At 43.1% G+C, this 27,548-nt stretch overlaps 1 protein-coding gene across 4 annotated transcripts in view; it reads right to left on the bottom strand.

Annotated features, from left to right (window-relative positions):
- Positions 1-337: 337 nt before the first annotated feature.
- The window catches only part of LOC116374233 (vitamin D3 receptor B-like), a 100,321-nt gene continuing 73,110 nt past the window's right edge, over positions 338-27,548 (bottom strand). For 3 of the 4 annotated variants that reach the window (XM_031825633.1, XM_031825634.1, XM_031825636.1), the window contains 5 exons: positions 22,891-23,074; positions 16,033-16,184; positions 12,984-13,100; positions 11,576-11,820; positions 338-2,223 (listed from right to left, as the gene is read on the bottom strand). In XM_031825633.1, coding sequence (XP_031681493.1) covers positions 2,200-2,223; positions 11,576-11,820; positions 12,984-13,100; positions 16,033-16,184; positions 22,891-23,074 — 722 coding nt within the window. In that variant the 3' untranslated portion in view covers positions 338-2,199. Of the gene's footprint in view, positions 2,224-11,566; positions 11,821-12,983; positions 13,101-16,032; positions 16,185-22,890; positions 23,075-27,548 lie in introns of those variants that run through there. The other variant, XM_031825635.1, reaches the window with a different exon arrangement.

Raw genomic sequence — 27,548 nt, 5'->3', positions numbered from 1 at the left:
TGAAGACTATTAAATAGGAGTTCCCCACATTGGTGTGATTTCACTAAAACACTGGATAAAGTTGCCACCACAATAGTTTGGTACACTGCTTGTATACTATTTCACCACATGAGATCTGTTTTTTCATACTATTTTATAGAACTTTTTAGTGTTTGATAAATCATGTTTCGATACCACCCATTCAGTTGATAGTCATCTCTGTGTTTCTACTGTAATTGTATTTTAGTTGTACTGACCAGACTATTCACTCATGTAGCACTGTGTGTTGAAACAATTGAACATGGGTGTTTAATTTATATTAAATCCATCCATGCATACAGTAAACATCAAACAGACACACAACACTACACAGTTGTTTATTATTTGATTTGCAAAACATCTGACAAAAAAAACATTACATAAACACCAACTTATAATATCTGTTGTAATAGAAAGAAAAACATATCTTAAATGAAATAAAAACTCAAATATACATTGCAAGAAATTAGATGAATTACTTTGATAATTGCAGCCATATAAATGCTGAAATGGACAGGCATTCATGTAGAGCATATTCATCCAAATGTATGCATTGTGTTACAAACAATGCTTCTGTTGTTTCTGGCTTTCCATGTGAAGTGGTGCAGTGTGTTAAAAACAGGAATTTTTCATTTAACAATCTAACATTTTAGTTTAACAATTCTTCTTCAACTAGATTTTCTTGCCCACAAAGATCGGTAAAGTAGAATCGCAGTTAGCTGCAAGAATAATAGGTAAGGAAGTACTATTGACCAATCTTTGAAATTAGCTGTCTCGAGAATCAAGAACAAATTTGAGTTGTTTTACGATACTTGGAAAAGATACTTGGAAAAGCTAGTTTGCTAACTTTCTAATTTTGCTTTGCGAAACACTCTCCAGTCGTTACAAGGTTCATATAGGCACTCAACTCAGGCTCCGAGGGACCACAGTGTCTGCTGGCTGTCAATATCTATAGCTAATACATAGGTAACACAAAGCTAGCTAATCTGAACTCCTTTCACTCCCTGCCCTGTAATCCAAAGTGTAGCGTGATGAGTACATGGGAGCCAATTCCCCCATTTTCATTGTGAAAAAGGAATTATTTGTGCATGCAGGTCACTTTGGTACTATTATTTGCATTAGTTTATATCGATTTGATGTCTAGTGAGGTCTACATACCTCCAATAGCTAGCACGACAACTGATTATCAATCTGACTGCTTTTGCTGGACACATTTTTATTTTTTAAAGTTCGGTTTGAATACAAACTGTCAAAATCGAGACAGTTAGTTGGAAAGATGGTAGGAAGCATTGTCAAAAACTATTCAAAAACTGTATTCACAGATATTAGTAGCATCTTAAAGTGGTACTTACTGAGCAATGTCAACCAAAAGGTGCACATCCAGTTCACCAGAGGGAGTATGCTCAAAGACTTAGAGTGTCTGGTCAAAAAAAAGAAGAAAAGTGCCTTTATGTTGGAAAGTGGAGTAGCTGGTGATTAATATTACACAATACTTGCCGCCTCATTGATAGATTAAAGTGGTTTAATCAAAGTCAATAAATGGACATCAACCTCCTCAAGTCTACATTGTTCAAATAGGAATTTGCTTTTCTAGAACCAGCTTCCTATAGCTTTATACCAACCTAAACTACTTGGCTTAAAAAATTACATAACACGACAGACACTGTGGCCTCACATGTCCTGGTTAGCATATATCTGCTGGGCGATACCCAACCTTGCCAATGTTAGTAAGAATAACAACACACTGATCGATCTGTGATGCTCTTGATAAAAGCAGCATTACATGGATACTGATCTTTGTCCTGTCAGAACTTCTGCCCTTTCCTGAAAATAAGATCTATACAGAAGAGTTTACTCTAAAAAGGTGGGTTGGGGGATATGAGAGTGGAGAAAACTTAGTAGCTGATAGAGGGAAAGAAGGAAAGAGAGATGGATAGGGGACAGAGTGAGAAACATCTAGTAAGGGCAAAGACCATGCCAACTGTACCAAGAGGAGCAGACGCATCAACTCTCCGACCGAAACCATACGACTCATGACCCCTCTATACAGAGGTCACAATTAAGTCTCTCGTAGCGTTTCATTCCAGGAAGTTGCTCCCTCCCTTCTGTCCTTGTTCACTGTAAGCTGAATATGGCGGAAACCAGGTGGAGGTATTCCTTACATACAACTACCCAGTTGTATCAGATGGGCGAAACGCGAGTGAACTAAGAGAAAAAGGGAGGAAACCACGTATTAGAATGAAACACAACCCCGGTCGACCAGAACCCAGCCTGGACCCCCATTGGTCAGAATGCAGGCACAATTAAAACACAACCTCTGGTGGGTGTTTGTTCGTTACTTTAAAAAAAGGCAATGTTTTTAGTAAAAAAATATTGTACAAAAAAAACTACCAATGACTTCATTAGCTGTATAGTCTCCCAGTCTGCATGGTGAGACATCTTTGAGGTAATCATTGATTCATTAGACAGCAATAAATACCAACACATATTACAAAAGTAAAAACAGAGGAAACTCCTTTAATGCTAAAGCATAATCTGTAGCTAAAAGAGGTAGATCATTGTTGTGTACATCCATTGTGGACACTCCTTTTAATGTTTGACGAAAAAAAACCTACACGTGAATATCAATGGTACTGTACAGTATATCGATCCCTTTCACATTCTGAAAATGTATTGAAAGGCAAATCTCACTCGATCAAAAAAATGTATATTATTTTTTTGTGAGTTACATTTCAATTCATTTCTCAAACTGGATTCGTAATTGCTTTGTACAACCTTTATAAAAGAACACACTCTAAAACAAAAAAAATTGACCGTTATGCTAGCTGATGCTAGTGTACCACACCCTGTATTCTAGGTATTCGCCCCGTTTGATATAGATAAATAAACAAGTAAGGAAAAGAGACTGTAAAAACTCTAAATGATCCAAGTTCTAGTTTAATTTCATTTCATTAATGGTTCCTACGTTCCAGTTTGGAGTTCGATCAAAATGTCACAAAAATGTAGACGTTCTAAACCGATGAATGAAAATAAAAAATGCTTAACCAAGACTAATGACATAAAATTGCTTTTTTTAAATTCTGATTTTGCTTTTGTTCTTCAACTCATAATTACTGCTATTGAACAGCTTTTGAAATGTCTGGAGTTGAAAAAAACTGACTGTAGGTCATGAAGACACATTAGGCCTTTTCTTCATAAAGTGTTTTGGAAAATCCACTACATTTGACTGAATATTGAGCAGCTATAACTGTACAAAACCAGACCTGAGAGAGAGAGAGAGACCTCTCCTTACCCTGTACTTCTCTAAAGGGAGATTTGTGACAACATCCTGCCCTGTGGCACTTACATGATAACCAAGTCTTATACTTACAGTGCCTTAGGGAAAGTATTCAGACCCCTTGAATTTGTCTACATTTGGTTACATTACAGCCTTATTCTAAAATGTATTAAATAAAAGAAAATCCTCAGCAATCTACACACAACACACCATAATGACAAAGTGAAAACAGGTTTTTAGAAATGTGTGCAAATGCATTAAAAATAACAAACAGACATACCTTATTCACATAAATATTCAGACCCTTTGCTATGAGGAACGAAATTGAGCTCAGGTGCATCCTGTTCCCATTGATCATACTTGAGATGTTTCTACAACTTGTTTGGAGTCCACCTTTGGTAAATTCAATTGATTGGACATGATTTGGAAAGGCACATAACCGTCTATATAAGGTCCCACAGTTTACAATGTATGTAAGAGCAAAAACCAAGCTGTGAGGTCGAAGAAGTTGTTGGTAGAGCTCTGAGACAGGATTGTGTTGAGGCACAGATCTGGGGAAGGGTACCAAAAAATGTCTGCAGCATTGAAGGTCCCTAAGAACACGGTGGCCTCCAACATTCTTAAATGGAAGAAGTTTGGAACCACAAAGATTCTTCTTAGAGCTGGCCACCCGGCCAAACTGAGCAATTGGGGGAGAAGGGCCTTGGTGAGGGAGGTGACCAAGAACCCGATGGTCACTCTGACAGAGCTCTAGAGTTCTTCTGTGGAGATGGGAGAACCTTCCAGAAGGACAAGCATCTCTGCAGCACTCCACCAATCAGGCCTTTATGGTAGTGTCCAGACGGAAGCCACTCCTCAGTAAAATGCATATGACAGCCAGCTTGGGAGTTTGGCAAAAGGCACCTAAAGACTCTCAGACCATGAGAAACAAGATTCTCTGGTCTGATGAAACCAAGATTGAACTCTTTGGACTGAATGCCAAGCGTAACGTCTGGAGGAAACCTGGCAACATCCCTACGATGAAGCATGGGGGTGGCAGCATCATGCTCTGGGGATGTTTTTCAGCGGCAAGGGAGACAAGTCAGGATCGAGGCAAAGATGAATGGAGCAAATTACAGAGAGATCCTTGATGAAAACCTGCTACAGAGCATTCAGAACCTCAGACTGGGTCAAAGGTTCACCTTCCAACAGGACAACGAACCTAAGCACACAGCCAAGACAAGGCAGGAGTGGCTTCGGGACAAGTCTCTGAATGTCCTTGAGAGGCCCAGCCAGAACCCAGAGTTGAACCCGATCGAACATCTCTGGAGAAACCTGAAAACAACGCTCCCTGTCCAACCTGACAGAGCTTGAGAGGATCTGCAGAGAAGAATGCGAGAAATTCCCCAAATACATGTGTGCCAAGTTTGTAGCGTCAGACAAAAGAAGACACAAGACTGTAATCGCTGCAAAAGGTGCTCCAACAAAGTACTGTGCTTCTACACCTGCATTGCTTGCTGTTTGGGGTTTTAGGCTGGGTTTCTGTACAGCACTTTGAGATATCAGCTGATGTACGAAGGGCTATATAAATAAATTTGATTTGATTTGATTTACTGAGTAAATGGTCTGAATACTTATGCAAATGTTATATTTTTAAGAAATTTGTTAACATTTCTAAAAACCTGTTTTTGCTTTGTCATTATGGGGTATTGTGTGTAAATTGATGAGGGGGAAAAAACGATGTAATCAATTCTATGTGGTAAATGGTACGTGTGTATATAGATTGTGTAAAGGCTTGTCTCCCATATGAATCTTCTATGTGGTAAATGGTACGTGTGTATATAGATTGTGTAAAGGCTTGTCTCCCACATGAATCTTCTATGTGGTAAATGGTGCGTGTGTATATAGATTGTGTAAAGGCTTGTCTCCCACATGAATCTTCTATGTGGTAAATGGTACATGTGTATATAGATTGTGTATAGCCTTGTCTCCCACAGGAATCTCCTCTTTGTGCCAGACTGGGTTCCAATGCATTCTGTTTACTTTTTTCTATATTCATTGATCTGTACACGTTATGTATGCTGTGTGTGTGTGTGTGTGTGTGTGTGTGTGTGTGTGTGTGTGTGTGTGTGTGTGTGTGTGTGTGTGTGTGTGTGTGTGTGTGTGTGTGTGTTTGCATGTATATACAGTATGTGTGTATGTACAGTTAAAGTCGGAAGTTTACATACACTTAGGTTGGAGTCATTAAAAGTCGGTTAGGACATCTACTTTGTGCATGACACAAGTAATTTCCCCAACAATTGTTTACAGACAGATTATTTCACTTACTCACTGTATCACTATTCCAGTGGGTCAGAAGTTTACATACACTAAGTTGACTGTGCCTTTAAACAGAATGGAAAATTATGTCATGGCTTTAGAAGCTTCTGATAGGCTAATTGACATCATTTGAGTCAATTGGAGGTGTACCTGTGGATGGATTTCAAGGCCTATCTTTAAACTCAGTGCTTATTTCCTTGACATCATTGGAAAATCAAAAGAAATCAGACAAGACCTTAAAAAAAAAATTGGCGACCTCCACAAGTCTGGTTTGTCCTTTGGAGCAATTTCCAAACACCTGAAGGTACCACGTTCATCTGTACAAACAATAGTACGCAAGTACAAACCCCATGGGACCACACAGCCGTCATACTGCTCAGGAAGGAGACGCGTTTTGTCTCCTATAGATGAATGTACTTTGGTGCGAAAAGTGCAAATCAATCCCAGAACAACAGCAAAGGACCTTGTGAAGACGCCGGAGGAAACGGGTACAAAAGTATCTATATCCACAGTAAAAAGAGTCCAATATCGACATAACCTGAAAGGCTGCTCAGCAAGGAAGAAGCCACTGCTCCAAAACCGCCATAAAAAAGCCAGACTACGGTTTGCAACTGCAAAGTTGAGGCAAAATGGCCTAAGGACAAAAAAGGCAAGCCATTGGAGGGACCATCACAAAGCCCTGACCTCAATCATATAGAACATTTGTGGGCAGAACTTAAAAAGTGTGTGTGAGCAAGGAGGCCTACAAACTTGACTCAGTTACACCAGCTCTGTCAGGAGGAATGGGCCAAAATTCACCCAATTTGGAAGCTTGTGGAAGGCTACCCAAAACGTTTGACCCAAGTTAAACAATTTAAAGGCAATGCTACCAAATACTAATTGAGTGTATGTAAACTTCTGACGCACTGGGAATGTGATGAAAGAAATAAAAGCTGAAATAAATCATTCTCTCTACTATTATTCTAACATTTCACATTCTTAAAATAAAGTGGTGACTGACCTAAAACAGGGAATTTTTACTAGGATTAAATGTCAGGAATTGTGAAAAACTGAGTTTAAATGTATTTGGCTAAGGTGTATGTAAACTTCCGACTTCAACTGTATGCATGTATGTGTCTTCTTTTACTGCTCTAGGGATATAATTATTGTTTGGACAACCATATTTACTATTATGTATTGATTTTTACCTTACATTTTTTCATTCTTTATGCGATGCGCAATGCAGAGAACACCGGAAGAAGAATTATAATTTAATTACGTTAGTGAATTATTGTAATGTTTGTTTATGTGTCAATTAATCTCATAAGGGATGGGTTGCCAATAGGCGATTTGACACAAAAAAATAGTTTTCATTCTTTAATTTAGAGTAAGGATGTAACCTAACAAAATGTTTCCGAAGGCACTGTACATAATGAAAATCAATACACAAAGAGCTACAGTGGGGAGAACAAGTATTTGATACACTGACGATTTTGCAGGTTTTCCTACTTACAAAGCATGCAGAGGTCTGTAATTGTTATCATAGGTACACTTCAACTGTGAGAGACGGAATCTAAAACAAAAATCCAGAAAATCACATTGTATGATTTTTAAGTAATTAATTTGCATTTTATTGCATGACATAAGTATTTGATCACCTACCAACCAGTAAGAATTCCGGCTCTCACAGACCTGTTAGTTTTTCTTTAAGAAGCCCTCCTGTTCTCCACTCGTTACCTGTATTAACTGCACCTGTTTGAACTCGTTACCTGTATAAAAGACACCTGTCCACACACTCAATCAAACAGACTCCAACCTCTCCACAATGGCCAAGACCAGAGAGCTGTGTAAGGACGGAGTAGGTTACATTTAGAAAGTAGCCCCATCAATACGAGGGACATTTCTTTAGAACAGGTGATAGGACATTCATTGTGGTCAACGGGTTCCCCCTAAAGACTATCGTATCCATGACGGCCTTTAAGTACTCTGTAGAGTAGACTAAATAGTTAATAATAATAGATTGGATTTAAGCGCAGCCAACATGTTGCACCCACTTCGGTGTCCTTATCACACAAGGCTCTTGTATGGACAAGGGAATGAGATGATTGAAAGCATAGGAGTCGGTTCTACTCTATACATGTCTAATAGAATATTTGAGCCATAGAAATACACATTCTAAATATATAAACTGTGTATGTCCATCCCCCCATCAATACGAGGGACATTTCTTTAAACTAGCTTTGTTTGTTTTTCTCTCCCTCCATATGGCTTATATTAGAGAGCAGCACTGTATATTTAGCTTGTAGAACATCCTCATTCTCCCAAATGATTAACCAAAGATGTCAAACGTCCATCAACGACACAACCTTAGTCAATAGGTTCATTAATTTGATTTGGAGATTAGGCCACTAGGCATTGCCAATCACTCACTCGTCCCCACCTAAACATATATAGATCCATCTTTATATACTTAACAAAAATATAAAAACAACGTGTTAAAGTGTTGGTCCCATGTTTTATGAGTAAAATAAATAATCCCAGAAATGTTCCATATGCAGAAAAAGCTTATTTCTCTCAAATTCTGTGCACAAATTTGTTTACATCCCCGTTAGTGAGCATTTCTCCCTTGCCAAGATAATCCATCCACCTGACCGGTGTGGCATATGAAGAAGCTAATTAAACAGCCTGATGAGGAGTATTTCTGTCTGTAATAAAGCCATTTTGTGGCTGGGCCTGGCTCCCTAGTGTGTGGGCTTGTCTTCCAGGTGGGCGGGCCTATGCCCTCCCAGGCCCACCCATGGCTGCACCAATGCCCAGTCAGTTGAAAAGCATATTTTAGGGCCTAATTTATTGATTTAAATTGTTATGAGTTCCTTATACGTAACTCAGTAAAATCTTTGAAATTGTTGCATGTTGCATGTTGCATGCGTTTATATTTTTGTTCAGTATATATACAAAGTTGAGAAAGCATAGTATTTCAGAGAGAGAAAGTGAAAATAAGTCGTAAAACACGGTCATCAATATCATGTTGTTTGCATATATAATCCAAGAATTTCCTTACTAAGAGTTAGTAGTATTAATATCTACACTCACCGGCTAATTTATTAGGTACACCACCTAGCTCCCACAGACAGTGGTCACATGGCCGTGGCTTGCTATATAAAGCTGGCAGACAGGCATCGAGGCATTCAGTTACTGTTCCATTGAATGTTAAAATGAGTGACCTAAGTGACTTTGAGTGTGGTATTGTTTAACTTGAAGTCAGTTAAGAACAAATTCTTATTTTCAATGACGGCCTAGGAACAATGGGTTAACTGCCTGTTCAGGGGCAGAACGACAGATTTGTACCTTGTCAGCTCGGGGGTTTGAACTTGCAACCTTTCGGTTACTAGTCCAATGCTCTAACCACTAGGCTACCCTGCCGTCGGCTACCCTGATCGTTGGAGCCAGGCACGCCGGATCCAGTATCTCAGAAATTGCCACCCTCCTGGGCTTTTCATGCACGACAGTGTCTAGGCTTTTACAGAGAATGGTGTGACAAACATAAAACATCCAGTCATCAGCAGTCCCGTTGGCAAAAACAACTCAGTCGAAAGAGAGGTTGAAAGAGAATGGCAAGAATCGTGCAAGCTAACAGGCGGGCCACAAACAGACAAATAACAGTGCAGTACAACAGTGGTGTGCAGAACGGCATCGCGGAAAGCACAACTCGTCAATCCTTGTCACAGATGAGCTATTGCAGCAGTCGACCACACCGGGTTCCACTCCTATCAGCTAAGAACAAGAAGAAGCGGCTCCAGTAGGCACGCGGTCACCAACGCTGGACAATTGAAGAGTGGAAAAAGATCGCTAGGAACATGACAGCGAGTTGGCCTGCACAGCCCCCAGACCTCAACCCAATAGAGCATCTTTGGAACGGGCTGCTCTTACAAATCTGCAGCAACAGCGTGATGCCATCTCGTCAGCATGGAACAACATCGCTGTGGAACGTTTCCGACAACTTGTAGCATGCCCCAAATAATTCAACTGTTCTGGAGGCAAAGAGGGGTACTAGATGGGTGTACCTAATAAACTGTGTATGTAGCCCTATGTACAGCTGCGGTTATTGTATTGATACATAGTATTTACAGGATGCAGCCACTGGAGGGCTGCGCAGCATACAACATCAAACCGGAGGACTCGGACATGTCAAAAAACAAAACAGAAAACAGTCCATCCGAGTCCTCAAGAAATTCTTTTCAAATAATTCCACATCGCAGTCGGAAATTAAAGGAGTGAAATATGTGGAGAGATTGAGAACAAGCAGCTTTGAAACACTCCACGTACTAAAAACTGTAGTCTACATATGAGGGAAAAAATGAACAATTCATGTAATTGTTTTAAGATGCTGTCCAGATTACTCACAGGGATTGTGGCTATAAGACGTAGCCAGTAGGGTAACCGGCCTAACTATGCATTTCCAATCACATTTTGGCATTGTAGCCCTTTGAAAACGGTGATAAAACTTAAACATAGACATACTTTAATAGATACACTTGAGTGCAGGTGGTCTAATAGTGTTTGGGATACATAGAATTTGCAGCTACATTTATTTGCAGCTATCATAATTCTTCCCCCGCCCCTTCTCCAAGAAACAAAGAAACTAACCAACCAGAGCTCTGGCTTGGTTTGATTGACAGCTTGCTTTAGTGGCTAAACAACCACAGCCCCCCACACACTACTCCACAACCAAACTAGTTCCGGGTTACAGAAAATATTCTGTATGCTGTATAGTGTATACGTTTCCTTCATCAATTCCTAGATGATAGCACAAATGGTGAAAAGTGTGCTCATAGAATGCGTCACAAGGCGACACTCGTAGCAGACCGGAAGCTTTGAGAACATAGACAATGGGCGCATTCGACATTGCAGCCGTCTTCAAATGAAGTCATGATTGACTGATCTACAAATCACCTTGCGTCATAAATAACTACTCAATATTATTTGTAGATCAGTCAGTCACAATTTACCCATGTTCACTCTTTTGATGCTCTCGAACACGGCCAATACGTTTGGCAGAGATGAATGGGAGCGTGTTTTGTGGCGTATACATACACACACACACTTGCCCTTGAGGAAAGCCATTGAGCAGAATAACAAGAGGAACAAATGGAGAAACAAATGGAAATGCTTTATGGTACTGTTCTTGCCCTTGTGACACTCTAGCATCAAATAGCTATCCTGGATTTAAATGTCCTCATGCATTTTTAAGGATCTATGCTGTGTATTTGTGAACAGAAAGGTATTTGTGAATACAAAAACAAAACAAAATCAGAGGTAGCTCCAACGTAATGATTGACTGTATTAGTGAGTGAGTAGGCTTGTGTGACTGTGTGCAATCATACACTGCCATGCATAAAGCAGCACTTGCATGACACGCACAAAAAGCACACAATGCACTGTATATACCGGTATACAAGATGCAATACTGTTTTTATGTCAAATATAAGCAGAATTTCCATGTATGTATGGTTCTGAAGTAAATTCTGCTGTTTGTATCATTCAATTGCCATCACGTTGCATGTGCCAGTCAACAGCTGGAACATGTACCCAGTCTCAGGTCGCTGAGTCTGACCTACCGAAGGCACACACACACACACACACACACACACACACACACACACACACACACACACACACACACACACACACACACACACACACACACACACACACACACACACACACACACGGCAGGGCAGGGAAATTACTAACACACACACTTCCGTATCCCCCCTTGCACCCAACCACCCACCCACCCACCGACCCCCCCCCCAGCCCCCACACCATCTCCCTCCCTCAATCTCTCCTCACAAACTAACACTCACACCATCCATAACACGTCTAACCACGTTCCTATAGCTCCCACCTCATACCCTCCTCCCACCCCTCCTATGACCTTTCGTCCACCTCTCCACCTCCATGAAAGGTCAAAGATCACCAAAATGTGTTAATTTAGGAGACCTCGCTGCCGAACACCTCCAGCACCAGCGGGGTGAGCTGCATGCTGTGCTCTGGCTGGAAGGACAGCGAGCGGTACTGCTTGGAGTGCTCCTCGTTCAGGCTGCGCAGGTCCGCCAGCTTCTGGATCATCCTAGCGTACACCAGGCGGCCGCCCGGGTGGTGCAGCCGGATGTAGGCCTGCAGCGTCTCCGACAGACGGTCCTGCAGTGCCTCGATGCGCCCGTGGTCCTGCACGCCAGGACGGTCTGCAGGGAGGGAGACACAGATGTTAAAACTTTATGTCTCATCTCCAGCACCACAGTGTCTATTATGTGAATGGAGGGAGGACATAGGCGGTAAGACTTCAAAGGGACACTTCATCCCTTTTGAACGTCATATTCATCATCTCCAGCACCATACAAGACAGTGTTTACATTTGAAGGAAGGGAGTAGACATGGCTGGTAAGACTTGACAAGACAGTGTTTACATTTGAAGGAAGGGAGTAGACATGTCTGGTAAGACTTGACAAGACAGTGTTTACATTTGAAGGAAGGGAGTAGGCATGGCTGGTAAGACTTGACAAGACAGTGTTTACATCTGAAGGAAGGGAGTAGACATGGCTGGTAAGACTTGACAAGACAGTGTTTACATTTGAAGGAAGGGAGTAGACATGGCTGGTAAGACTTGACAAGACAGTGTTTACATTTGAAGGAAGGGAGTAGGCATGGCTGGTAAGACTTGACAAGACAGTGTTTACATCTGAAGGAAGGGAGTAGACATGGCTGGTAAGACTTGACAAGACAGTGTTTACATTTGAAGGAAGGGAGTAGACATGGCTGGTAAGACTTGACAAGACAGTGTTTACATTTGAAGGAAGGGAGTAGACATGGCTGGTAAGACTTGACAAGACAGTGTTTACATTTGAAGGAAGGGAGTAGACATGGCTGGTAAGACTTTAAAGCCCATAGCCATGAGAAAAAGTGTGTGTTATCCTTATACCTAAAACTAAGCATATGTGTGGTTTCATGACAAAATACATCAATTAGGCTAATATTATGTCACGTACAAAAACAGGCATGCCATACTTGAATGTAGATTTTAGCCAACGGTAAATGGGAAATCTACATACACACAAATGTTCAAAATCGATTCATACCATGTCATGTACAAACACAGGCACGCCATGCATGTATACGCACACGTTATCATCAACCACACTGACGAAAATAAATGGACAAGATACACACTCACACACATATGCGTAAGCAGCCACTGAGACTGGAGTGTGTTGACTTCAGCACAGACACACAAAAACACTCACACACATTTTAACAGTCTACCACAAGAGAACTGATCCTCACATAAACAATTCATGACACACACACACACACACACACACACACACACACACACACACACAGTGTGTACCTGGGGAGAGGAGGCAGATGCCCATGAGTAGCACATGTTCCTCCTCGTGGAGGTTGAGTTTCTTAAGGCCCACCTGGAATTTAACCAGGGGCTCCAGCAGCTCCAGAGTGTGGCCCGCTGCAGGAGGCAACCCATACATACACACACACAAATACACATTGATCAGATCAGATAGCAATCACAATATATCTTTATATACTTGCTGAAACCTAAGGATGTGTGGTTTCACGAGATAAGACATGTATTCTTATTATACTATGTACTGTACAGTGCCTTCAGAAAGAATTCAGACCCCTTGACTTTTTCCACATTTTGTTATGTTACAGCCTTATTCTAAAATGGATTAAATAAATAAAAATACTCAGCATTTATACACAACAACCCATGATGGCAAAGCGGGAAAAAGGTTTATAGATATACCTTATTTACATAACTATTCAGACCCTTTGCTATGAGACTTGAAATTGAGCTCAGGTGCATCCTTGTTTCCATTGATCATCCTTGAAATGTTTCCACAACTTGATTGGAGTCCATCTCTGGTAAATTCAATTGATTGGACATGATTTGGAAAGGCACACACCTGTCTATATAAGGTCCCACAGTTGACAGTGCATGTCAGAGTACAAACCAAGCCATGAGGTCCAAGGAATTGTCAGTAGAGCTCCGAGACAGAAAAACATTTCTGCAGCATTGAAGGTCCCCAAGAACACAGTGGCCTCCCACATTCTTAAATGGAAAAAGTTTGGAACCACCAAGACTCTTCCTAGAGCTGGCCGCCCAGCCAAACTGAGCAATCGGGGGAGAAGGGCCTTGGTCAGGGAGGTGAACAAGAACCCGATGGTCACTCTAACAGAGCTCCAGAGTTCCTCTGTGGAGATGGGAGAACCTTCCAGATGAAAAACAATCTCTGCAGCACTCCACCAATCAGGCTTTTATGGTAGAGTGGTCAGACGGAAGCCACTCCTCAGTAAAAGGCTCAAGACAGCCCGCTTGGAATTTTCCAAAAGGCACCTCAGACCATGAGATACAAGATTCTCTGGCCTGAATGCCAAGCGTCACATCTGGAGGAAACTTGACACCATCCCTACTGTGAAACATGGTGGTGGCAGCATCATGCTGTGGGGATGTTTTTCAGTGGGAGGGACTGGGAGACTAGTCAGGATTGAGGCAAAGATTAATGGAGCAAAGTACAGAGAGATCCTGCTCCAGAGCGCTCAGGACCTCAGACTTGGGCGAAGGTTCACCTTCCAACAGGACAACGAACCTAAGCACACAGCCAAGACAAAGGAGGAGTGGCTTCGGGAAAAGCCTCTGAATGTCCTTGAGTGGGCCAGCCAGAGCCCGGACTTGAACCCGATCGAACATCTCTGGAGAGACCTCAAAATAGCTGTGCATCAACGCTCCCCATCCAACCTGACAGAGCTTGAGAGGATCTGCAGAGAAGAATGGGAGCAACTCCCCAAATAGAGGTGTCCAAACTTGTAGCGTCATACCCAAGAAGACTAGTCTGTAATCGCTGCCAAAGGTGCTTCAAGAAAGTACTGAGTAAAGGGTCTGAATACTTATGTAAATGTGATATTGCGGGGGGTTCATAAATTTGAACAAAAATTCAAAAAATCTGTTTTTGCTTTGTCATTATGGGTTATTGTGTGTAGATTGATGAGGGAAAAAACGATTTAATCCATTTTAGAATAAGGCTGTAACGTAACAACATGTGGAAGAAGTCAAGGGATCTGAATACTTTCTGAAGGCACTGTATATCATGTGTGTGATATATCATATGTCTATGTATACGAACAGTGATTGTTATCAGCTAACAGTGATTGTTATCAGCTAACAGTGATTGTTATCAGCTAACAGTGATTGTTATCAGCTAACAGTGATTGTTATCAGCTAACAGTGATTGTTATCAGCTAACAGTGATTATTTTAAGCTAACAGTGATTGTTATCAGCTAACAGTGATTGTTATCAGCTAACTATGATTATTTTAAGCTAACAGTGATTGTTATCAGCTAAGAGTGATTGTTATCAGCTAACTGTGATTATTTTAAGCTAACAGTGATTGTTATCAGCTGATATAACTGATCCTAAATCAGCACTCCTAGATGATGGCAGGTAGGCTAGTGGTTAAGAGATTGGGTCAGTAAACCCTAATTGCTCCTGTAAGTCTCTCTGGATAAGAGGGCCTGCTAAATGACTGTAATGCGAATGTGAATATAACAAGGGCCCAGCTAATTAATCACTGTTGATATATGGTTTCCCTAACTAAGCATTTGTGTGGTTTCATAAGATGAGAAATGTATTAACAGTAAATCATACATGATATAGCGTTATGGATGGAAACATATAGTTCACTTTAGTTAGGTGTTAATTGATAGATAAAGAAACAGGCCTCCTGTTTGTAATTTCTGGATCATAAACACCTTTTTACATTTGTTATGATCCAGAAACTAGAAAGGAGGCTGCTAACTTCACAACCAAAAGGTATGCTTATGTGTTATCAATTGTTTAATTGGTAACTATTGATCATCTCTATTTGAAGAGTTTATTTCCAAAACCCTATATATACATTTTCTGAAATGTTTGTGATTTAGCTGTTATTGTTTAAAGAACTTATGAAAGAGATTGGAGTGTTTTTGCATCACATAATGCAAAACGCAGTGGCTGTATTTCTTTATTCTGAATGTTATATATCATGAAAACTTGATTGCTGACATACAAAACATTTAGGGAATAAATGGGTCCCCAGGACTGAGATTGGGGAACGCTTTGTGAGAGAGTCTAGGTCAGGAGTGATATTCTTTGGTTGATCTGTAAAAATACCCTGGGCTTGTTTGAAAAGCAAATGAAAGCCTTGGGGGTCTGTGGACGGGTCCGACTGGCTCTGCTGCTCAAGTGTCTTAGCGTTTTAGAGTACGTACTCCTAGTTGGAAAAGGTGTATCTGTGTGTGTTGTGTGTATGCACCTGTATGTGCTATCCTTTTCCACTCACCTTCAGCAACATCAATGGTTAGAAAGGGTGTGTGTGTTAGCCTGCCTCAGTCTTACCTTTAGTGACGTCGGTGACGCAGTACTTGAAGTCGGGCCCACCACAGCTCCAGGACATATCCTCCAGGTTGAAGGACTGGTTTGAGCGCAGCATGATCACCTCGATGGCGCTTGACTTGAGCAGGGCGATCTGGTCCTCAGGCGTCAGCTCCCTGGAAGGATTACAACCAGGGGTGTATTCATTAGTGTACACCGTAGCAAACAAAGCTAAACAAATGTTTCTCATTGGACAAGTTCAGGTAGTCCCCCTCCCTGTTTCAGTCCGTTTCTTCTGTTTGGTACTTAATGAACGTGGCCCAGAAAGATGGCCCCTATGAAAAGAAAGAAATCCCGTTTGACAGTGGCCATAAACAGTGGGTTTACGGTCCGGTTATGATCAGACAAAGGTTTAAAGGATGGGGTTGTAGATTTTTTCATTTAGACTGTTCAGTTACTGTTTGATTGAATGTTAGAATGGGCAAAACTAGTGACCTAAGCAACTTTGAGTGTGGTCTGATCGTAGGTGCCAAGCGCCCCTGTTCCAGTATCTTAGAAATGTCGAGCCTGCTGGGATTTTCACGCACAACGGTGTCTAGGTTTTAGCGATAATGGTGCGACAAACAAAAAACATCCAGTCAGCGGCAGTCCTAGGGGCGAAAACAGTTAGTTGATGAAAGAGGTCGAAGGATAATGGCAAGAATCGTGCAAGCTAACAGGTGGGCCACAAAATACAGGAGCAGTACAAAAATGGTGTGCAGAATTGCATCTCGGAACACACAACTCGTCGGTCATTGTCAGGGATGGGATATTGCAGCAGACGACCACACCCAGTTCAATTCCTATCAGCTAAAAACAAGAAGAAGCGGCTCCAGTGGGCACATTGAGGAGGGGAAACACATTGCCTAGCACGACGAATCCCGGTACCTGTTGCGTCATGCTGATGGCAGAGTCAGGATTTGGGGCAAGCAGCATGAGTCCATGACGCTATCCTGCCTGGTGTCAACATTACAAGCTGGTGGTGGTGTAATGGTGTGGGGAGTGTGTTCCTGGCACAAGTTAGGTCCCTTGATCCCAAATGAGCAATGTTTGAATGCCACACCTTGTAGAATCCATGCCCCGAAGAATTCAGGCTGTTCTGAAGGCAAAGGGGGGTCCGACCTGCTACTAGATGGTTGTACCTTATAAACTGGATACTGAGTGCATGTCGATTGGTTTGAGGATATTGCTGCCAGTAAGATTGTACCTAAATCAACCCTTTATCGGATCATCAAGAACTTCAAGGAGAGCGGTTCAATTGTTGTGAAGAAGGCTTCACAACGTCTCCTAAACTTGATTCAGCTGCGGGATCGGGGCACCACCTGTACAGAGCATGCTCAGGAATGGTAGTAGGCAGGTGTGAGTGCATCTGCACGCACTGTGAGGCGAAGACTTTTGGAGGATGGCCTGGTGTCAAGAAGGGCAGCAAAGACGCCACTTATCTCCAGGAAAAACATCAGGGACAGACTGATATTCTGCAAAAGTTACAGGGATTGGACTGCTGAGGACTGGGGTAAAGTCATTTTCTCTGATGAATCCCCTTTCCGATTGTTTGGGGCATCTGGAAAAAAGCTTGTCCGGAGAAGACAAGGTGAGCGCTACCATCAGTCCTGTGTCATGGCAACAGTAAAGCATCCTGAGACCATTCATGTGTGGGGTTGCTTCTCAGCCAAGGGAGTGGGCTCACTCACAATTTTGCCTAAGAACACAGCCATGAATAAAGAATGGTACCAACACATCCTCCGAAAGCAACTTCTCCCAACCATCCAGGAACAGTTTGGTGATGAACAATGCCTTTTCCAGCATGATGGAGCACCTTGCCATAAGGCAAAAGTGATAACTAAGTGGCTCGGGGAACAAAACATCGATATTTTGGGTCCATGGTCAGGAAACTCCCCAAACCTTAATCCCATTGAGAACTTGTGGTCAATCCTCAAGAGGTGGGTAGACAAACAAAACCCCACAAATTCTGACAAACTCCAAGCATTGATTATGACACTTATGAAATGCTTGTAATTATACTTCAGTATTCCATAGTAACATCTGACAAAAATATCTAAAGACACTGAAGCAGCAGACTTTGTGAAAATGTATATTTGTGTCAATCTCAAAACTGCTGGCCACGACTGTACACCCTCACACACACATACAATATTATGCACACACACAAGCACACCACACACACACTTTGGGTGGTTTCAAAGCTTCGATATCAGATCATACATGTGTAAACACTCCAGAGTTAATCCGGTAGCATCCATCATCATCATCCCAAGAGAGAGGGGAGAAGGGAATGGTGATGGTCTGGAAAGACAAGCCATAGCTAGTCTGGACGTGCCCTATCCCTGGCCTCTGTGACACTGAGTGATGGCCCGTCGACAAACTCCACAAGAGTAAACACTGTACAACAACGGAGCCCTTACGTCCTGGGGCAAAAGAAAGCAATCAAAAAAGTTTCCCAAGAAACCTATCGCAAAAGTTCTGAGTTTCCAAGAAACTCTGTCATATCCCCACAGCAGGATTTACATGTCATACTGGTTACGGCTGATGTGGTGTGTTCAGTGGCCTCCCCTTCAGTGGCCTTCTCTTCAGTGGCCTTCCCTTCTGTGGCCTTCCCTTCAGTGGCCTTCCCTTCTGTGGCCTTCCCTTCAGTGGCCTTCCCTTCTGTGGCCTTCCCTTCAGTGGCCTTCCCTTCAGTGGCCTTCCCTTCAGTGGCCTTCCCTTCTGTGGCCTTCCCTTCAGTGGCCTTCCCTTCAGTGGCCTTCCCTTCAGTGGCCTTCCCTTCTGTGGCCTTCCCTTCAGTGGCCTTCCCTTCAGTGGCCTCCCCTTTTGTGGCTTTCCCTTCAGTGGCCTTCCCTTCAGTGGCCTTCCCTTCAGTGGCCTTCCCTTCAGGGGCCTTCCCTTCAGTGGCCTTCCCTTCAGTGGCCTTCCCTTCTGAAGAGATATTATAGCCCCTCAAGGGATAAAATACAGTTGTTTTGACTACATTGAATTGAAACATTTTATTGTATTACTTCAGGGTAAACATATTTCTTTAATGACATACGATGATAACCTTTGACCTCGTCAACCAATCACATATTCGGTGTGATGTTAAAGGCACAAGCTTTAATTGCAACAGACTGCCTCTGCCACTTGGTACTGGAGAAACATAACCACTCTCAAATGCATAAACGTAGCTATGGATGCAAGGACTAGTTTTAAACATATTTTGAAGCACGACAAAGACAGCAAAAACATAAACAATACAACTGAAGAATCAGTTGTAGTAAGACATTCAATATGTATATTTATTCTGAGAGAAGCAATTACTATATAATGGCTATATAATTGTGCAGCACTGACAAGCCTCAATGCTCTTCTCCGATCAGAAGACCTACATGAACATTACTAACAATGCCTGACCGTATCCTCGACCTTACTTAGCCACTTTACTCTGTCAAACATCAATCTTTATGACATATCATCTGATGATAATAAAAGATAACAGAAATAATTGCATGTGTAGGCACACTTGTCCTTCTGTGAAGGAACACTCAGACTCTTAACACTTAAACTGCTGGGCCTCGCTACCGCCCTGTACTCCATTAATGAGCAGCCATTCAGACTCTTAACACTTAAACTGCTGGGCCTCGCTACCGCCCTGTACTCCATTAATGAGCAGCCATTCAGACTCTTAACACTTAAACTGCTAGGCCTCGCTACCGCCCTGTACTCCATTAATGAGCAGCCATTCAGACTCTTAACACTTAAACTGCTGGGCCTCGCTACCGCCCTGTACTCCATTAATGAGCAGCCATTCAGACTCTTAACACTTAAACTGCTGGGCCTCGCTACCGCCCTGTACTCCATTAATGAGCAGCCATTCAGACTCTTAACACTTAAACTGCTGGGCCTCACTACCGCCCTGTACTCCATTAATGAGCAGCCATTTTGACTGTAACATAAATGTATTTCAAAGAACACAATAGCATTTTCATTAGTGTATGTTACTGTAATCCATCTGCTGCCGTGTGCTCAGGTTATTCTGCCGTGTGCAAAGGTTATTCTTGGAAAAAGTGTACTTTGAAAGTTATTTGGTAAAGGAAAGAGTTTTGGAGACCTCAGAATCTGCTCTTTCTGAAACTATATAGAAATCAAAACATCGTACCTGCATGTGATTATTTGAAAAGGTCACTTTTTGGAGCACTGAGAAAGAAATGACACATCCTCCTAAATCTGCATATACAGTTGAAGTCGGAAGTTTAGTCAAATACATTTAAACTCAGTTTTTCACAATTCCTGACACTTAATCCTCTTACAAATGTCCTATCTTAGGTCAGTTAGGATCACCACTTTATTTTAAGAATGTGAAATGTCAGAATAGTAGAGAGAATGACTTATTTCAGCTTGTATTTCTTTCATCACATTCCCAGTGGGTCAGAAGTTTACATACACTTACATACATACACAAATTAGTATTTGGTAGCATAGCCTTTAAATGTTTTAACTTGGGTCAAATGTTTAGGGTAGCCTTCCACAAGCTTCCCACAATAAGTTGGGTGAATTTTGGCCCATTCCTCCTGTCAGAGCTGGTGTAACTGAGTCAGGTTTGTAGGCCTCCTAGCTCGCACACGCTTTTTCAGATCTAACCACAGAATTTCTATAGAATTGAGGTCAGGGCTTTGTGATGGCCGCTCCAATACCTTGACTTTGACATCCTTAAACCAATTTGGGCCCAAACTTTGGAAGTATGCTTTAGGTCAGTGTCCATTTGGAAGACCCATTTGCAACCAAGATTTAACTTCCTGACTGATGTCTTGAGAAGTTGCTTCAATATATCCACATAATTTTCCTCCCTCATGATGCCATCTATTTTGTGAAGTGCACCAGTCCCTCCTACAGCAAAGCACCCCCACAACATGATGCTGCCACCCACGTGGTTCACGGTTGGGATGGTGTTCTTCGGCTTGCAAGTCTCCCCCTTCTTCCTTCAAACATAATGATCGTCATTATTGTCAAACAGTTCTTTTTTTGTTTCATCAGACCAGAGGACTTTTCTCCAAAAAGTAGGATCTTTGTCACCATGTGCAGTTGCAAACAGTAGTCTGACTTTTTTATGGCGGTTTTGGAGCAGTGGCTTCTTCCTTGCTGAGCGGCCTTTCAGTTTATGTCAATATAGGACTCGTTTTACTGTGGATATAGATACTTTTCCTCCAGCATCTTCACAAGGTCCTTTGCTGTTGTTCTGGGATTGAGTTGCACTTTTCACGCCAAAATATGTTCATCTCTAGGAGACAGAACACGTCTCCTTCCTGAGCGGTATGATGGCTGCGTGGTCCCATGGTGTTTATACTTGCGTACTATTGTGTGTACAGATGAATGTGGTGCCTTCAGGCGTTTGGAAATTGCTCCCAAGGATGAACCAGACTTGTGGAGGTCTACAATTTTTTTTTTCTGGGGTCTTGACTGATTTCTTTTGATTTCCCCATGATCAAGCAAAGAGGCACTGAGTTTGAAGGTAGGCCTTGAAATACATCCACAGGTACACCTCCAATTGACTCAAATGATGTCAATTAGCCTATCAGAAGCTTCTAAAGCCATGACATCATTTTCTGGAATTTTCCAAGCTGTTTAAAGGCACAGTCAACTTAGTGTATGTACACTTCTGACCCACTGGAATTGTGATACAGTGAATTATAAGTGAAATAATCTGTCTGTAAACAGTTGTTGGAAAAATTACTTGTGTCATGTACAAAGTAGATGTCCTAACCGACTTGCCAAAACTATAGTTTGTTAACAAGAAATTGGTGGAGTGGTTGAAAAACAAGTTTTAATGACTCCAACCTAAGTGCATGTAAACTTCCGACTTCAACTGTAACACAAATTCTATTTGTGATACAGAATTTCTAACAGCATACCTCTGTTAAATAGACTTATTCAGGAAAAGTCAAGAACGGAGGGGGCATGACTTAAACAATTGCTGAGATATTTCAATTTGAACCTGCAAATGCAGTCAAAATGTCTGCCTCGGCACTTCTAGTGTTAAACGAGTAAACCCACAAATAAGGCCTTGTTTATATTCGTGACAAATAGACTTCATGAATCCATTATTGGAAATCCTGTACTTCAGGGAAACTTCATACGTGCACTAACACAGACACACACACACACACACACACACACACACACACACACACACACACACACGCACACACACACACACACACACACACACACACACACACACACACACACACACACACACACACACACACACACACACACACACCAGCAGGCACATACAAACACACACACAGGCCCGCACAAACACACACACACACACACACACACACACACACACACACACACACATATGCAGGCACACACAATCACACACACAAACACACACACGCAGGCACGCACAAACACACACACATACACACATGCTGGCACGCACACACACATACACACATGCAGGCACGCACAAACACACACATGCAGGCCCGCATAAACACACACACGCAGGCCCGCACAAAACAAACACACACACACACACACACATGCAGGCCCACACAAACACACACACATGCAGGCCCACACAAACACATACACACATGCAGGCCCGCACAAACACACACACACACATGCAGGCCCGCACAAACACACATACCTACATGCAGGCCCACAAAAACACACAAACATACACACACACATGCACACATTTTTGGCATTTAAATGTGCTGTAAATTCAGTTCAACACATTTAAAAAATCACATACTTTAACTAAACACACACATACACCCTTTACCCTCCTCACCCCACCCATCCACACAAACCACCCATTAACCCACACACACTCACCTGAAACCGGGGATCATCTTAGCGAAACCAATGACCTTCTGGATGCTGTAGCTGACCAGGTCGGCCAGGTGGGGCAACATGGAGAGCTTGGAGCCGTCATCGTCGTTAGAGTCCGGGCTGCCACCGTGGTCCTTGTACATCATCAGCAGGTTACTGAAGTTCATCAGCTTAGTGTCCACAGACTCTATATGGAGGGAGGGAGGGAGGGAGGGGGCAGGAGAGAGGGAGAGAGTTAGAAACTCATAGGAGAAAAACAACATTCCCGTCAGATTAGTATCCATTGATTCTTCTGAAAAAGGGGAAAGGGAATGGAACATGGACAGAGAAGGCTAGGGAGTGAAAACATGGTGAGAGAGAGAAGGCTAGGGAGTGAAAACATGGTGAGAGAGAGAAGGCTAGGGAGTGAAAACATGGAGAGACAGAGAAGGCTAGGGAGTGAAAACATGGAGAGAGAGAGAAGGCTAGGGAGTGAAAACATGGAGAGACAGAGAAGGCTAGGGAGTGAAAACATGGAGAGAGAGAGAAGGCTAGGGAGTGAAAACATGGAGAGACAGAGAAGGCTAGGGAGTGAAAACATGGTGAGAGAGAGAAGGCTAGGGAGTGAAAACATGGAGAGACAGAGAAGGCTAGGGAGTGAAAACATGGAGAGAGAGAGAAGGCTAGGGAGTGAAAACATGGAGAGACAGAGAAGGCTAGGGAGTGAAAACATGGAGAGAGAGAGAGAGAAGGCTAGGGAGTGAAAACATGGAGCGAGAGAGAGAGAGAGAAGGCTAGGGAGTGAAAACATGGAGAGAGAGAGAGAGAGAGAGAGAGAAGGCTAGGGAGTGAAAACATGGAGAGAGAGAGAAGGCTAGGGAGTGAAAACATGGAGAGACAGAGAAGGCTAGGGAGTGAAAACATGGAGAGACAGAGAAGGCTAGGGAGTGAAAACATGGAGAGACAGAGAAGGCTAGGGAGTGAAAACATGGTGAGAGAGAGAAGGCTAGGGAGTGAAAACATGGAGAGACAGAGAAGGCTAGGGAGTGAAAACATGGAGAGAGAGAGAAGGCTAGGGAGTGAAAACATGGAGAGACAGAGAAGGCTAGGGAGTGAAAACATGGAGAGACAGAGAAGGCTAGGGAGTGAAAACATGGAGAGACAGAGAAGGCTAGGGAGTGAAAACATGGAGAGACAGAGAAGGCTAGGGAGTGAAACATGGAGAGACAGAGAAGGCTAGGGAGTGAAAACATGAAGAGACAGAGAAGGCTAGGGAGTGAAAACATGGAGAGAGAGAGAGGGCTAGGGAGTGAAAACATGGAGAGAGAGAGAGAGAAGGCTAGGGAGTGAAAACATGGTGAGACAGAGAAAAGGCTAGGGAGTGAAAACATGGAGAGACAGAGAAGGCTAGGGAGTGAAAACATGGAGAGAGAGAGAGAGAAGGCTAGGGAGTGAAAACATGGAGAGACAGAGAAGGCTAGGGAGTGAAAACATGGTGAGAGAGAGAAGGCTAGGGAGTGAAAACATGGAGAGACAGAGAAGGCTAGGGAGTGAAAACATGGAGAGAGAGAGAAGGCTAGGGAGTGAAAACATGGAGAGACAGAGAAGGCTAGGGAGTGAAAACATGGAGAGAGAGAGAGAGAAGGCTAGGGAGTGAAAACATGGAGAGAGAGAGAGAGAGAGAAGGCTAGGGAGTGAAAACATGGAGAGAGAGAGAGAGAGAGAGAGAGAAGGCTAGGGAGTGAAAACATGGAGAGAGAGAGAAGGCTAGGGAGTGAAAACATGGAGAGACAGAGAAGGCTAGGGAGTGAAAACATGGAGAGACAGAGAAGGCTAGGGAGTGAAAACATGGAGAGACAGAGAAGGCTAGGGAGTGAAAACATGGTGAGAGAGAGAAGGCTAGGGAGTGAAAACATGGAGAGACAGAGAAGGCTAGGGAGTGAAAACATGGAGAGAGAGAGAAGGCTAGGGAGTGAAAACATGGAGAGACAGAGAAGGCTAGGGAGTGAAAACATGGAGAGACAGAGAAGGCTAGGGAGTGAAAACATGGAGAGACAGAGAAGGCTAGGGAGTGAAAACATGGAGAGACAGAGAAGGCTAGGGAGTGAAAACATGGAGAGACAGAGAAGGCTAGGGAGTGAAAACATGAAGAGACAGAGAAGGCTAGGGAGTGAAAACATGGAGAGAGAGAGAGGGCTAGGGAGTGAAAACATGGAGAGAGAGAGAGAGAAGGCTAGGGAGTGAAAACATGGTGAGACAGAGAAAAGGCTAGGGAGTGAAAACATGGAGAGACAGAGAAGGCTAGGGAGTGAAAACATGGAGAGAGAGAGAGAGAAGGCTAGGGAGTGAAAACATGGAGAGAGAGAGAGAGAAGGCTAGGGAGTGAAAACATGGAGAGAGAGAGAGAGAAGGCTAGGGAGTGAAAACATGGAGAGACAGAGAAGGCTAGGGAGTGAAAACATGGAGAGACAGAGAAGGCTAGGGAGTGAAAACATGGAGAGAGAGAGAGAAAAGGCTAGGGAGTGAAAACATGGAGAGAGAGAGAGAAGGCTAGGGAGTGAAAACATAGAGAGACAGAGAAGGCTAGGGAGTGAAAACATGGAGAGAGAGAGAGAGAAGGCTAGGGAGTGAAAACATGGAGAGACAGAGAAGGCTAGGGAGTGAAAACATAGAGAGACAGAGAAGGCTAGGGAGTGAAAACATGGAGAGACAGAGAAGGCTAGGGAGTGAAAACATGGAGAGACAGAGCAGGCTAGGGAGTGAAAACATGGAGAGACAGAGAAGGCTAGGGAGTGAAAACATGGAGAGACAGAGAAGGCTAGGGAGTGAAAACATGGAGAGACAGAGAAGGCTAGGGTGTGAAAACATGGAGAGACAGAGAAGGCTAGGGAGTGAAAACATGGAGAGAGAGAGAGAGAAGGCTAGAGAGTGAAAACATGGAGAGACAGAGAAGGCTAGTGAGTGAAAACATGGAGAGAGAGAGAGAAGGCTAGGGAGTGAAAACATGGAGAGAGAGAGAGAAGGCTAGGGAGTGAAAACATGGAGAGACAGAGAAGGCTAGGGAGTGAAAACATGGAGAGACAGAGAAGGCTAGGGAGTGAAAACATGGAGAGACAGAGAAGGCTAGGGAGTGAAAACATGGAGAGAGAGAGAGAAAAGGCTAGGGAGTGAAAACATAGAGAGACAGAGAAGGCTAGGGAGTGAAAACATGGAGAGACAGAGAAGGCTAGGGAGTGAAAACATAGAGAGACAGAGAAGGCTAGGGAGTGAAAACATGGGGAGACAGAGAAGGCTAGGGAGTGAAAACATGGAGAGACAGAGAAGGCTAGGGAGTGAAAACATGGAGAGACAGAGAAGGCTAGGGAGTGAAAACATGGAGAGACAGAGAAGGCTAGGGAGTGAAAACATGGAGAGACAGAGAAGGCTAGGGAGTGAAAACATGGAGAGACAGAGAAGGCTAGGGAGTGAAAACATGGAGAGAGAGAGAGAAAAGGCTAGGGAGTGAAAACATGGAGAGAGAGAGAAGGCTAGGGAGTGAAAACATAGAGAGACAGAGAAGGCTAGGGAGTGAAAACACGGAGAGAGAGAGAAGGCTAGGGAGTGAAAACATGGAGAGACAGAGAAGGCTAGGGAGTGAAAACATGGAGAGACAGAGAAGGCTAGGGAGTGAAAACATAGAGAGACAGAGAAGGCTAGGGAGTGAAAACATGGAGAGACAGAGAAGGCTAGGGGGTGAAAACATGGAGAGACAGAGAAGGCTAGGGAGTGAAAACATGGAGAGACAGAGAAGGCTAGGGAGTGAAAACATGGAGAGACAGAGAAGGCTAGGGAGTGAAAATATGGAGAGACAGAGAAGGCTAGGGAGTGAAAACATAGAGAGACAGAGAAGGCTAGGGAGTGAAAACATAGAGAGACAGAGAAGGCTAGGGAGTGAAAACATGCAGAGAGAGAAAAGGCTAGGGAGTGAAAACATGCAGAGACAGAGAAGGCTAGGGAGTGAAAACATGGAGAGAGAGAGAGAAGGCTAGGGAGTGAAAACATAGAGAGACAGAGAAGGCTAGGGAGTGAAAACATGGAGAGAGAGAGAGAAAAGGCTAGGGAGTGAAAACATAGAGAGACAGAGAAGGCTAGGGAGTGAAAACATGGAGAGAGAGAAAAGGCTAGGGAGTGAAAACATAGAGAGACAGAGAAGGCTAGGGAGTGAAAACATGGAGAGAGAGAAAAGGCTAGGGAGTGAAAACATGGAGAGACAGAGAAGGTTAGGGAGTGAAAACATAGAGAGACAGAGAAGGCTAGGGAGTGAAAACATAGAGAGACAGAGAAGGCTAGGGAGTGAAAACATGGAGAGAGAGAAAAGGCTAGGGAGTGAAAACATAGAGAGACAGAGAAGGCTAGGGAGTGAAAACATGGAGAGAGAGAAAAGGCTAGGGAGTGAAAACATAGAGAGACAGAGAAGGCTAGGGAGTGAAAACATGGAGAGAGAGAAAAGGCTAGGGAGTGAAAACATGGAGAGAGAGAGAAGGCTAGGGAGTGAAAACATAGAGAGACAGAGAAGGCTAGGGAGTGAAAACATGGAGAGAGAGAGAGAGAAAAGGCTAGGGAGTGAAAACATGGAGAGACAGAGAAGGCTAGGGAGTGAAAACATAGAGAGACAGAGAAGGCTAGGGAGTGAAAACATAGAG

Source organism: Oncorhynchus kisutch, linkage group LG5 (assembly GCF_002021735.2).
Source record: "Oncorhynchus kisutch isolate 150728-3 linkage group LG5, Okis_V2, whole genome shotgun sequence".
Lineage (NCBI taxonomy): Eukaryota > Metazoa > Chordata > Actinopteri > Salmoniformes > Salmonidae > Oncorhynchus > Oncorhynchus kisutch.
This window is presented reverse-complemented; position numbering and strand designations above follow the sequence as displayed.